At 43.9% G+C, this 13,621-nt stretch overlaps 1 protein-coding gene across 1 annotated transcript; it reads right to left on the bottom strand.

Annotated features, from left to right (window-relative positions):
• Positions 1-6,687: 6,687 nt before the first annotated feature.
• LOC121403742 lies at positions 6,688-10,229 on the bottom strand. Its single transcript, XM_041591560.1, has 4 exons — positions 9,554-10,229; positions 8,301-8,417; positions 8,156-8,215; positions 6,688-7,285 (listed from the first exon to the last, which is right to left on the bottom strand). Exons 1-4 carry the CDS (start codon positions 10,002-10,004, stop codon positions 6,783-6,785), a joined length of 1,131 nt encoding a protein of 376 aa, XP_041447494.1. The 5' UTR covers positions 10,005-10,229; the 3' UTR covers positions 6,688-6,782.
• Positions 10,230-13,621: the final 3,392 nt, after the last annotated feature.

Genomic DNA, 13,621 nt, shown 5'->3' with positions numbered 1-13,621 from the left:
ACTGTAAATGGTGGCTTTGTCTTTCTAACACTCTCAGCACAGGAACAGGAAGAACAGAACATGTGACCAGCTGCTGTTCCTAGCTTAAGGTGACAACACAATATATTACATCCCCCGTTTTTAACATAGTCTCCCCTGAGCACAATCTATATCTTTATTATAAAATGATTATTGTAAAAGACTTTGCTGGGGATCTCTAACTCAGAACATAGTCTTGTAACTTAGAAGGCTTTATTAGAGTCCTTCCAAAGCGAGTGCTTCTTTGTTCTCCAGTTGGCTGGTGACCTGCTGGGATTGGCTCCTTAACTGTAGAGTCATCATTCACAGTTGGTGCTATTGGAGATTCCAGTGTATTTACAGCAGATGTATTGTTCATATCTGCTGGTAGATGCACCTCATCTTCAGCTGGTGTAATAGTACTGTCACGTCTCAAATGACGTCTGTTTCTGCGGAATTGAACTCCACCTGGAGTCATTACCGTATATGATCTTGGTTCCGCTGTTGGTTTCACTATGACTGCTGGTTTCCATCCTTGGGAAGTCTGCATCCTCACTCACTCTCCCCTCCGAAAGATTGGTAAATTTTTAGCATTTTGGTTGTAATATTGTCTTTGAGATTGTTGTAGCTTCAATAACATTTTGTGAGCTTTCTCTTGAACTTTTGGTTTGAGGATTTCAGTTGTTTCAGGTAAAGTACTTATCAACACTCTTCCCATTAGTAGTTGAGCAGGTGTGACATTGGTACCTGAGATAGGAGTATTCCTTAAATGTAGAAGTGCTAAATGTGGGTCAGCTCCAGTGCTGAACAATTTCTTGAAAAGCAACTTCACAGTTTGTATCATCCTCTCAGCTTGACCATTAGACTGAGGATATCCAGGACTAGAGTGAGTAAGTTGAATTCCCCACTGGGATGCAAAATTATGTATCTCTCTACTAGAGAAAGGCATGTTGTCCGAAACCATCTCCCTTGGGATGCCATGTCTGGCAAACACAGATTTCAGTTTTGCAATGACGGAGTGTGAGGTTTTATCCGGAAGTTTTAAGATTTCTGGATATTTGGAAAAATAGTCCACAATCAACAAAAACGCATGACCTCTAAAGTCAAAAATGTCAGTTGCAAGTTTTAGCCATGGAAGTTCTGGTATATCATGTGATAATAGAGTCTCTTTGTGGTTGGATGGTCTATTTTCTTGACAGACTGTGCAGTTTTCCACCATCTGTTCAATGTCTTTGGACATACTAGGCCAACACATGATCATTCTAGCTCTAGCTTTGGAGCGTTGTATGCCTTGGTGTGCACTATGAAGTTGTTTTAGCATTTCTGCCTGAGAGCCTTTTGGTATCACAACTCTATCACCAGACAAAAGAAGATCATCAGCTATTGAAAATGTATGACGAATTGGCCAATATTGTAAGATAGATGGCACTTGTTTCTTTCGCAGTGGCCAACCATGCATATGCATGTCTTTAACTGCTTTCAGGATATCACCTTTTGTGTTTCTGCTTTTAGCATTTGTAGCAGCTCATTCATAGTATAATACAGCTCCAAGCCTTTTTCCCCTATTGTGTGTAACAGAATGGCTATTTTCTGTGCCTCTGGATATTTGGAAGCATCAGTTGCAGTCAGATACAGCTGTAATTTCTGTTCCCACCTCCTCCAGTTTTCACTGAGTTTGCCAGAAAATATTAAAGGATTTGGAGGTTTAAACTGCTCCATTTTTAGGTAGGCACACAATCTTCTGTATTAATGTCCCCTTTAGTAGACAGTATATTCTTCTTTAAAGGACCAGTAACATCAAATTTTTTTTCTCAAAAATTCTTTAGTACACAACGAAAAAATAACACCAACAAAAATTAAAATTTAAAATAACAAAGCCTTTATTAAGAAATAACTTACAGAAACTCCACTTCCTGTCCTCTTCAGAAAGGGCGACCATCCTTCCTGCAGCGCTCGATTTGTCCTCCCTGGTTAGCTCCAATATTCTACTGACAGCGTGTGAAGCGAGTTGAAGCTGTGGATCAAGACCCTGCGGGACCGACACATGAAGCCCTTGCTGCTGTACGAGTGCGGGAAACCAACTGGTGCAGGCAGCCTAAGATGCAGGCAGTTTCCTGGGAGCAAGCGGTTCTCCCTCCACAGGCAGCTGAGCGCTGAGGTGTCACCCGGCTCGTTATCTCCACAGCTCAGTGCGAGACAAAGGACAGGGGAAGACTTACGGTAGTTAATAAAAAAAAAAGGTTGAACTCGATGGACATGTTTCTTTTTCAACCTTACTTACTATGTAAATCCCACCATCTTGCTCCTCTCAAGGCTTTCCATTCAATCTCAACAGAATCAGGAGATAAACCTAAGTTCAGCCCATAAGGTCTTTCCTTTGTTTGGTGGACGAATGAATGTCCTGTAATCCAGACTTTCAGCTTCCGACCTGAAACATATTACAATGAATCAACTAAAGAAGGCCTAATGTACAGCTTGTACCTATTAGAATCCCACAAAATCTTTAATGAAATCCTTGCCAAAACCTGAAAGAGCCTATTCTAAAAGAATACAATTTGTATTGATCACCGCACACATTAGCTGCTAGCAGGCATCTCTTCAGAAGTTGTAAAAACTGAAATTTTGAAACAAAACTCTGTCTCGATGAATAAATAACGGACCAGGGGTCTCATTCCTTAGTAAGAAACTCAGAAAATGTTCTAACTGGACATAAATCAGCTTCATGAAAACTTCCCAACCACACAATCTTGCCTTTCCCCTCTTGATCTGTTTTCAATTTTTTAATTAATATCCTCACTTTTCCCCCCATTAATGCCACTGCCCCAAATTCTAAACCTCCTGTTTTTGATTGTGATACAATTTCGCTAGCTCTAAAAGCTGCGAAAAAACAAATATGACTGAATAAAATTGTCTCATAAGCTGAAAAACAAACAGCAGGAAGTTCAGCAATCAATTTCTTAAGCAGTACTAATGTAATGGGGTTTCTAGAATCTGTTGATTTATTACATCTAACTATCCCTTTCAGCATTTGTTTAGCTTTCGTCACATCCTTAGTCTCAAAGATTCTGAAGAAAAAAGAAATGCCTGCTAACTGCTTCTTAATAACACCTATTGATAAACCTGTTTGTTTTAAATATAACACATATTGGACCATTTTGTCTCTGTTTTCTTTATACAGTGTTTCTTTTCCTGTTGAACTAAAATGTTTCCAATTTCTCCAACTCTTAGGGGCAGATTCACTAAGCCTCGACTGTTTTTTTACTTCGAATTCGACCTTCGATTCGAACGGTCGAGCAATCCTCCGATCAGGTAAATAGTCAAATTCGATAATCGAAGTGGACAAGTACGATTATCGAAGGATGTATTAGTTCGCCTATTCGACTATTCGACTCGACTCGAAGGATACCTTATTTATCAAATCTTCACCCGAAGTTTTATTTGTACCCCATCTTTGACCTACCGAAGTTGATTTTGGACTTCGACATTCGAAGATGATCGAATAGTCGAGGAAAAATAATCGAATAGTCGAGGTAAAATCGTTCGACTATTCGATTTTCTTCTATTTTCTTTGCTGGTGCTCTCCACTGTTGTAGGTGTATAGTGACACCTAGGGATCACTTTATAAACTGTTTTTTTAGTTCTGGCTGCACTATAGGTTTGGTGAATTACATTTAAATAAATACTGACACCAGAAACATGTTTGTTTTTGCATCTATCAGAATATAACCTAAGATTTTCAAGTATCAATGGCTTAAAACATTATTTTTTAGTTCTATTTTTTTTAATCAAAGATTAATTGGCACTATCTATCCTTACACTTCACTAAATGGTTAAATGTTTAAAAGCTGCATGGAATGCTGGGAAACACTGGCTTACTTATAAAAACCCCCACCAGATGCAATTTGGCTTAGATTTTTTGCAAAATGGACATTTTGCCAGAAGCCATTTTTGAGGCCCAAGAGCAGGCTGAGGAGCAGGAACACCTTGTCCCTGCTAGGATCAGGCAGCCTCGTCACTTCAGGAGATCTGTACTTTGTTTGGACGAGCTGTCTGATGATGAGGTTGTGAGGATGTTCCGTCTGAGTCGTGCCATAGTGCAGGTTTATGGTCTCATCAGTGAGGCCATTGAACCTGTGACGGCACGGTCTCAGGCAGTGCCTGGGATGTGCAAGCTGCTTGCAGTTTTGCATTTCCCGGGCACTGGCAGTTTCCAGCAGGTTTCTTCATGCCTCATTAGCATGAGCCAGTCCACCTTTAGCAGGATGTTAGCACAAGTGCTCAGGGCACTACTGCAGCACTCGCGAAGGCTCATTTCCTTCCCCTCAACTCAGGCAGAGTGGATAAGATTGAAACAGGATTTTTTCCTAATTGGCCAATTTCCAAATTGCCTAGGAGCCATTGATTGCACTCATGTTGCGCTCACACCACCTCGCCATCACCAGGAGCGCTACCGAAATCGTAAGCGCTCCCATTCCATCAATGTGCAGGTGGTGTGTGATTCCAACATGCGCATCATGAGTGTGAGATCTGGCTTTCCCGGAAGTGTCCATGATGCCACTATCCTGCGTCAGTCAGCTCTCTATGGCCTCTTCATCCGAGGAGAAATGCCAGACGGCTGGCTTGTGGGTAAGTTCTATTTTCAATTTCATACAAAGACACTTCAAATATTATTTTAAAGGTGATATGTATGTATTTTCAAGAATTGTTTCCCTTTTTGCAGTCTGGCTACAATAGATGCACTATGCATCTTGGGACCTGTAGTTTAGTTCAATCAGCTAACTTTGTTAGGGCTTTTAATTCTTGCCACCTGATTCAGTTTACAGGTGAGATGTGTTAAGGGGATGATTTCTTAATGGATCTGCACACACACAATTATTTGCATTTGGGGGGGGATTAACTCTTTTATTGTGTGACCAATGCTTATTTGAACCTGGGTGGAGAAAACATATCGGTAAGTGGCAGTGTTTGTTTAGCAATGACCGGCTTTTGTGTGGCTACTTAAATTTATTTTGATTTGTGTTATTGAATTTTTCTTGTTTGATCCACACGTATGGCTTCTTCTGTTTTCTTGTTTGAAATGACATTACCCATGTTACTATTTTGGACTAGCACCTTGGCAAAAAAGAAAAACAAACACACCCAGTACTGTTTTAGTGGCTTTACTGACACAATCTTTGTCAAAATCCAAAAAAGTTGAACAACAATAAAAAGACAATCTATATCTGTATAAAGTTTTTGTTTTTGGAACACACAATATTTATTTTAAACCATTAAATATGTACCTTAGCTGGAAGCCACAGGAGGAATTTGGTCTCAACATATATTTCAAAATATAGCAGCCCCTATAGACCACTAAAGGGCAAAAGCTTTACAAACGTTTTACAAATCATTTGTTGCATGACATTGATAATGCACCCCAGGATTCATCATGGCCAACTTTACATTAAACAGTATTTGGCCCTTGATAAGCTTGTGTCCAAAACAATAATATAACAATCAATATGATCTACAAATGACACTTGTCACTATATGACAATTTGGCCAGTTTAAAAGTATCAACAATATGAGATTAGTGCTGGCCATGTAGAGTGTTGGACACCCAACAATGCTTGATAGTGCAAAGTAACAACCAAGGCTTTGTGCCTTTAAGGCATATCATACACCTTGGACTTGCTATTTAATGAGCACAGATGGAGGAGGAGGAGGTAGTAGGCGTTAGCACCTATTATGAGTGCTGGGTAGCCAAAGTAGGCCAGAGGTAGCCAACATAACTTCTTGTGCAAAGTAACAATGCTTTGTGCCTTTAAGGCATATCATACACCTTGGACTTGCTATTGAATGAGCACAGGTGGAGGAGGAGGAGGAGGAGGTGGTAGGCGTTAGCACCTATTATGAGTGCTGGGTAGCCAAAGTAGGCCAGAGGTAGCCAACATAACTTCTCGTGCAAAGTAACAATGCTTTGTGCCTTTAAGGCATATCATACACCTTGGACTTGCTATTGAATGAGCACAGGTGGAGGAGGAGGTAGTAGGCGTTAGCACCTATTATGAGTGCTGGGTAGCCAAAGTAGGCCAGAGGTAGCCAACATAACTTCTTGTGCAAAGTAACAATGCTTTGTGCCTTTAAGGCATATCATACACCTTGGACTTGCTATTGAATGAGCACAGGTGGAGGAGGAGGAGGAGGAGGAGGTAGTAGGCGTTAGCACCTATTATGAGTGCTGGGTAGCCAAAGTAGGCCAGAGGTAGCCAACAATACTTCATAGTGCAAAGCACAAGGTACACTGTTTTCACTTTGACAGTTGCAGAATATAGGCCATTGTTACATGAATGCACATAACATGTAAACCACATAAATACAGAGCTTGATTAGCATATGGAACCTTTGAAGCAACACTGCACTAGTGATAAATACACCATAAAAAAGTGTAGTCATATGCTTGCAATAGAATTCATTGACCCTTACATGTAACATTTTTTGGCCAAGTGAATGTGTTTGGCAACACTGCAGCATCGCCATAGAAATATGTTAGAGCAAATGCACTTTTTGATGTTTGTAAGTGCTTTTCCAGATGTTATTGGAAAGGGCGCCAATGGGTGTTAGATATGGCACACCTTGGTGCTGATAACACCATACATATATACATATGTTAGAGCAAATGCACTTAGATGTTTTGAAGTGCTTTTCCAGGTGTTATTGGAAAGGGTGCCAATAGATGTTAAAATGGCACCCCTCAGTGATGAGAATGGAGCACAGTGTAAACAATGGGATGTGTTGTTTGGGAGTCAGTCCCATTGCTGGGTAACGGACAAAGTGATACCTGAAGCATCAATAGGGCAAAGTTTGTTACCAGGAGAAAAATAGGCAAAGAGGCCAGTGTCAGATGGAAAATGACACAGACTGGAGCTAGGGACGTTTGTCCCCTCGGACAGGACAGTGTCCCCTTCTATGCCCCCTTTCCCTCCGATGTTGAGGAGCTTAAGGGGGTGGAGGGGGAGCAGCAGGTGGACCAGGGACTTCACCCTCAGCAGAGCCCCCTGGTCGATGAGGCTGGGCTGCCACCAGGTCCTGGAATCCACCTGGGTCTCCTGAATATCCGTATGGATTTGGGCCATCCACCGCCTCATCCAGAGTTCCTGGCGGCACTGCTGGTGGAGCAGAGGCTGCATGGCAGCCATCATGGCGTCAACGAGCCCCGGTTGTGCCGCAGGTTGCTCACCCAGTCGCCGTCCTTCCTCCTGTGGTGGTCCCCCAATTGCTGCAGCAGCAGCAGTGGCAGCAGCACGACCTACAAGAAAAATCAAATTTAAGTATATATATTGGACATGTGCATAACCCACAACAAACAAGCGGATCTATCTCCGATATGCCCACCTTAAGGTGGGCAATATCGCGCTGATCCGATTGTGGGCCCTAGGGACCAACGATCGGATCCTAACGAATAGGAACGGGCGGTCGGATCGCAGGACCGCATCAACGAACAGATGCGGCCGCGATCCGACGGGATTTTAGTCCCATCCAATTGAGATCTGGCCGACTTACGGCCAGATCTCGATCGGGGAAGCCCGTCGGGGGCCCCCATACACGGGCCAATAAGCTGTCGGTCTGTCGGCAGCTTTTATTGGCCCGTGTTTGGCCACATTTAGATTGGAGGTGGTGTTTTCTTTTGGGGTGGGGGTGGCATAAACACAACATTAGAGTGAAAATTTCACACCAGTCTGTAGCTTGGAATACAAGTTTGTTTTTTTTAGACAAAAAAAAAGTTTGAAAGGACATGTAAACCCTCCCTCCCAGTGAGGAGGAGCTTCAGATACCTGCCACTGGTTTTTAAAAGGTTAACAGTAAAGTCTGCAGTATCCCCTTAATCACTTAGAATTCCTTCTCCTCTTCTAACTCACTCTGGCCCTCCCTCAGGAATTCCCTTTGGCTAATGAGCATGCTCAGTTCTTCTCAGCTCAGATTACTAAACACACCCTCCAGTCTAACAGCCACTGAGCAGATATCATTACTGGTTCCCATAGAAACTCTGCTCTAACTGTCTGATCCTATTGTATTCTCCTAACCACCTCTCCTGAGCTCAGCTTAACCAATACATGGCATCTTTGGTGACACACAGACAAATAAAGTAAGGGGTTATTAGTTATAAAATTACTCATACGTCTGGGGGGCACCACAGGTATCACAGCTGGTGACTGGGCGCGGCTTTCAGCTCGGTGTTCTGTAATGTGAGATAGGACATTAGTAATGCTGTAAACAAGTCGAGGAAGCAACTACATTGGCCACAACATTGAACATGTCTGTACCTTGAGCTTCCGGGGCTCTATCATGATCTTCAGCCTCACGCTCTTCCTGGGGTTGCTGAGCGGCGTCGTCCTGGTCCTGGTCACTGCCCGAGTCAGGCCGCGATGTTTGCGGCGGTACTGCAATTGTGAATAAAGAAAACAAAAAAAGTAATAAAAGACAAAATCATATGGAATTGCAAGTGAGATGGAATGGTTAAAACTTAAAGGAACAGTAACATCAAAAAATAAGTGTTTTAAAGTAATGAAAATATAAGTGTTGCCCTGCACTGGTAAAACTGATCTGTTTGCTTCAGAAACACTACTATAGTTTATATAAATAAGCTGCTGTGTAGCAATGGGGGCAGCCATTCAAATGAGAAAAGGCTCAGGTTACACAGCAGATAAACTCTGTAGAACATAATGGAGTTATCTGTTATCCACTATTTAACCTGTGCCATATAGACTTTTTTTAATTCCTGTTCCACAGCAGCTTCTTTATATGAACTATAGTAGTGTTTCTGAAGCAAACACACCAGTATTACCTGTGCAGGGCAACAGTACATGGCATTTTCATTACTTTAAAACACTTACATTTTTTGGTGTTACTGTTCCTTTAAATACATTTGCAATGGTGCGAGCAGGAGAGAATGTAATATATGACAATACTTGTGATTTAAAAAATATTTAGCTTTTTAATCAGCAGATCTACACTTTGCAGTCTCAGCAATCTGGTTGCTAGGGTCCAAATTAGCATAGCAACCATGCATTCATCTGAAGAAGAGACTGGAATATAATTAGGGGATGGTCTAATTAGTAATATGAGTAATAAAAACTCACAATAACATCACATGTGTAGTCTTACAGAGCATTTCTAGACCCACATTTTAAAGCTGGAAAGAGTCCTTTAATTTTAAAAATAAATAATGAAGGACAACTGAAAAGTTGCTTAGACTTGGTCATTCTAGAACATACTTAAAAGTTAACTTAAAGGTGAACCACCCCTTTAATGCAGTTTCTAAACATTTGTACTATAGTGGGGAAATGGTTAATAAAGAAATGGCTGCCATTTTGTCTATGTTACAGCTGCACTTAATAACTAGTAATGAACAAACAGCAAAGTTGTAAAGAAAAGCACAAGAAACTCCTCTAATGCAAAACAGGAGCAATATTTTAGCAAAGAAGTGAAATGCTAAAGGGGAAATAAGACATTTATCTAAATGATGTGAATGTGGAAAAAAGGAGTCAGATGTTTGTTTCTATAAAATTCAACTTACTTCTCCAGTCTGTGTCCACTCCTTCACTGCCCTCTTTGCTCAAAATGTCCAGAAGCCGGCGCTCGTAGGGCTTCAGTCTGAGTGGAGGGACTCGCCCTCCGCCGGTCTTCTGGGCTTTAGCTCTCCTGGTAACCAGCTTTGCCCTTAGCCAACGCTTCAGGTCACTGAAGCGCTTGTACACTGTGGGGCGATCCCTGTGTAAAGCGCCCACAGTGTTCACCTTGTCCGTTACCTGCTGCCAGTGTTGTTGACGTCTGGCAGCACTGATACGATGGGACCGACTCCCAAACAGCACATTCCATCGCGCTACCACCTCGTCCACCAGTGCTCCATTCTCATCACTGGTAAACCTTCGGGCCATTTTGTTGGTGGGGCCCTCCTCTCCTCCGTCATCATCACCCTCCTCCTCCTCCTCCTGTCTCCTCTCTGAGGCAGTTGGTTGTGCCTCCATCTCCTCCTCGCTGCTGGGCAGCCTCTGTGTCCTCCTCCTGGGGGAGCCTCTCCGAGCCCTGGGTGGGGTGCGTGACACGCTGCGTGCCCCAGATGGCGAGCGAGACACGCAGCGTGCCCTGGGGGACTCCCTGCGTTGGCTGGGGGACACCCTCCCTACACTATGCTCCTGCCCCCCTGCCCTACGCTCCTCCCTCCCTCTACGGGACCCCCCTGCCCTACTCTCCTCCCCTCTATGGGACCCCCCTGCCCTACGCTCCTCCCTCCCTCTACGGGACCCCCCTGCCCTACGCTCCTCCCCTCTACGGGACCCCCCTGCCCTACGCTCCTCCCCTCTACGGGACCCCCCTGCCCTACTCTCCTCCCCTCTACGGGACCCCCCTGCCCTACTCTCACCCCCACTACGGGACCCCCCACCTGACCTACTCTCACCCCCACTACGGGACCCCCCACCTGACCTACTCTCTTCCCCTCCCCTACGGGACCCCCCACTCTCTTCCTCCTCCTCCCCCCAGGAACCCCTCCCAGTGACTCCCCAGCCTGTGCCCCCCTCTCTCCCCCTCCTGCGACGACTAAGATCCCACATAGTGTGGGATCCAGCCGTCGTTGGCACTTCCCCAGGGCTGGAGAGACGTTCCCCCTCCTCCTCCTCCTCCTCAATCCTCCTCCTCCCAGCCATTTGCAGCCACAATTTTCAAAAAAATTTAACCTGCCTCAGACACCTCATCCACCTGTGAAGTCTAAATAGCAAGTGCGCAATTAGGCCGAAAATGCACCTAAAATGGCCTCTAGAGGGCTTCCTGTTTGAAAAAAATGGCAAAAAGGAAGCGGGGCATAAAAACTTCGAATCGAATACAAGTGGGGCAAGGTTCACTTCGATCTTACTTCGATCTTACTTCGATCTTATTCGACAGTACGCTACGACCGAACTCTTCGAATCGAAGGCACTATTCCTTCGATCGCAGGATTAAATCATTCGATCGTACGATTTTACTTCGAACGGAGATAGCACAAAAATCCTTCGACTTCGATATTCAAAGTCGAAGGATTTTAATTCCCAGTCGAATATCGAGGGTTAATTAACCCTCGATATTCGACTCTTGATGAATCGGCCCCTTAATGTATGAATGCCATGTCTTCTCATTCAGTGACTTTTTTAATCCCTCATAGACACTGGCCAAACTAAATCCCATAAGTGAGTTGGACAATGTGCTCCCTCGAGATCTGCCGGGACATCCAGTCTCTGAAATATATCGATCTGAAACCGAGACAATGCATCCACATTCACATTAGTATATCCAGGCACATGTCTCGCTCTCAACCAGATGTTATATTTAAGTGCTCTAAACACTATTTGACTCACCAATCTCACTACTGGAGGTGATTTAGCTGATAAATGATTCGCGACCCAAACCACCCCAGCATTATCACAGTTTAGCATTATCCTTTTGTTAACTAGCTGTGAGCCCCAAATTTCCAAAACTGCTAGAATTGGAAACAATTCTAAAAGAACTAAGTTCTTAGTCAATCCCTCTTGAGCCCATATGTCCGGCCATGCTTGCACACACCAATGACCTTCCCAAAATATTCCAAAGCACATCGAACCTGCTGCATCTGTATATAACTGCAATGCTTCACTATTCCTAAACGTTTCTTGTATAGATGTGTGCCCATTGAAATGTTCCAAAAATTGTTGCCATACCAATAAATCATCTGTAACCTCACTTGTGATGCGGATATGCCAATTTGGATTAGAAACCCCTTCAGTCAAAGTTGCTATTGGTCTGTTAAAAATTCTGCCCATTGGTATTACTCGTGTCGCACACACGCGTCTACACGTTTTTCAAAGTTGCTCGAAATTGCCTCGTGAGGCAATTTCGAGCGACTTTGAAAAATGTATCGCCGCGTGTGAATAGGCGCAGGCGACTTTAGCGCTAGCGGGTGCGAGATACCAGCAAGCCATTCAGGGAGATTAGTCGCCTCAAAGACGCGGTGATTAGTCGCCAGGCGACCAATCTCCCTGAATATTCCCGTGTGGCCCTAGCCTAACAGCCTCTGCTGCCTGAGAAGCCCCAACCTGCTGTGTGTCCTGAGATGTAGAAGGTAAAATATGTTCATTGGTGGCAGTAGGGAAAACGGAGGGGAAAACAGGACATGGGAAGGCAGAGGGGGCATTTGAGCCACTTACAGAAGTGCCCAATTGTGAGGAAAGCTCTCCCAGCACATCAACTGCGCTACTCTGACTGGTACTGCGCAGCTCTGGCTGAGACATTGATGGCCAGCCGCCTCTCTACCGCCGCACTCTTCTTAGCTGGTCTGTTCTTAGCCACACTGCTAACCAAGGCTGGCCTCTTGCGCACCGCCTTTCTCTTCAGCGCTGACGCCGTCATTACAGCCGCATTTCTTCCTGAAGGGGATGCAGCTTGCTCGGATCCTCCCTCTTCCTCTGCGACGTCCACTCCAAGCACTCTCTGACAGGCCAGCAACACCTTCAAAATGTCGTCACGGCCAGCCTCCTTCTCCAGCCAACCATAAACACTCGAAGCCTCATCAACCTGATGCTTTGACATTGCCATGACAGCAGGGAACCTCTAGACCAATCACCGCCCTCGGATCATACCACTTTATTTAAAACCCTTAAACACTAAAATACCCCAATAACAACCCCCTTCCCATGTGGTTGAAGGGCCTAATCGTCCTTTCACCCTTCAGTCTGGCTCTCAGTAGTTCTGTGCAGAGACCATGCTTTCTTCTTCTCTTCTTCCTGGTTAACCTCAGCCTCTCTTTCATTTTGGATCCAACCTTCCTTCAGCGAGGTCACAAGCAAATCCTTCTTGCTGATTGGCCAGGCTGTGGCTAAAAACTGTCTCACTGCACTGCAAGCAGCAGCCAAGTTTTTGGTGGCTCCAGATTTAAAGTCACAGGGTTATGCAGTTAGTCAAAGGGCTACACTTCCCTACATTTATATATTTATCTCACAAACTCTATTACCAAAGATGATTTTGGCTAAAATAGGCAACATAGATATTTCTGATCACGCACCTGCTTCAGCTATTTCAAAACTGAAGATACCTCAACCTAATCCTTATAACTGGAGATCTCCTGCCTCTGTACTAGTGAATATTTTCAAACATTCTTAAAAACTAGCTGGGCAAATTATTTAGATTACAATATACTGGCAAAACTAGTATTGAGAGCACAGATAATGTCATATTTAATTAAACAAAAAAGTATTACAATGAAAAATACAACTTTTTACAAAAACAGCTAACTCAACCCTACATAGCTTTTAAAAAAAAAGAATACACAGGAAGATAAAAATAAATAGAAAGAAACTAAACAACTTTTTGATACTTTTGTAGGAATGTGAAAATTAAGACACCCTTACACATTATTGACAGGCACATACCTAGTAATATGGACGCCTAAGTGGGTCCTGATGGGGACCTAGTGCTTATGTAACCCCTGTGGTGCCAAGCACCCTGGTCTCGGCTCATGCTTCATCTGTAGTGTGACCGCCTTTGACCTCGGGAGGAGCCCTCAGCTACTTAGATGCCACCAGGACTTAAACAAGAGGTGCAAGGCTAGAGGTTCTGGATAGGCTGAGGGCACGACTGT

This window comes from Xenopus laevis, chromosome 1L, assembly GCF_017654675.1.
Source record: "Xenopus laevis strain J_2021 chromosome 1L, Xenopus_laevis_v10.1, whole genome shotgun sequence".
Lineage (NCBI taxonomy): Eukaryota > Metazoa > Chordata > Amphibia > Anura > Pipidae > Xenopus > Xenopus laevis.
The sequence above is the reverse complement of the archived record's forward strand: the minus strand, read 5'-3'. Positions and strand labels throughout refer to the sequence as shown.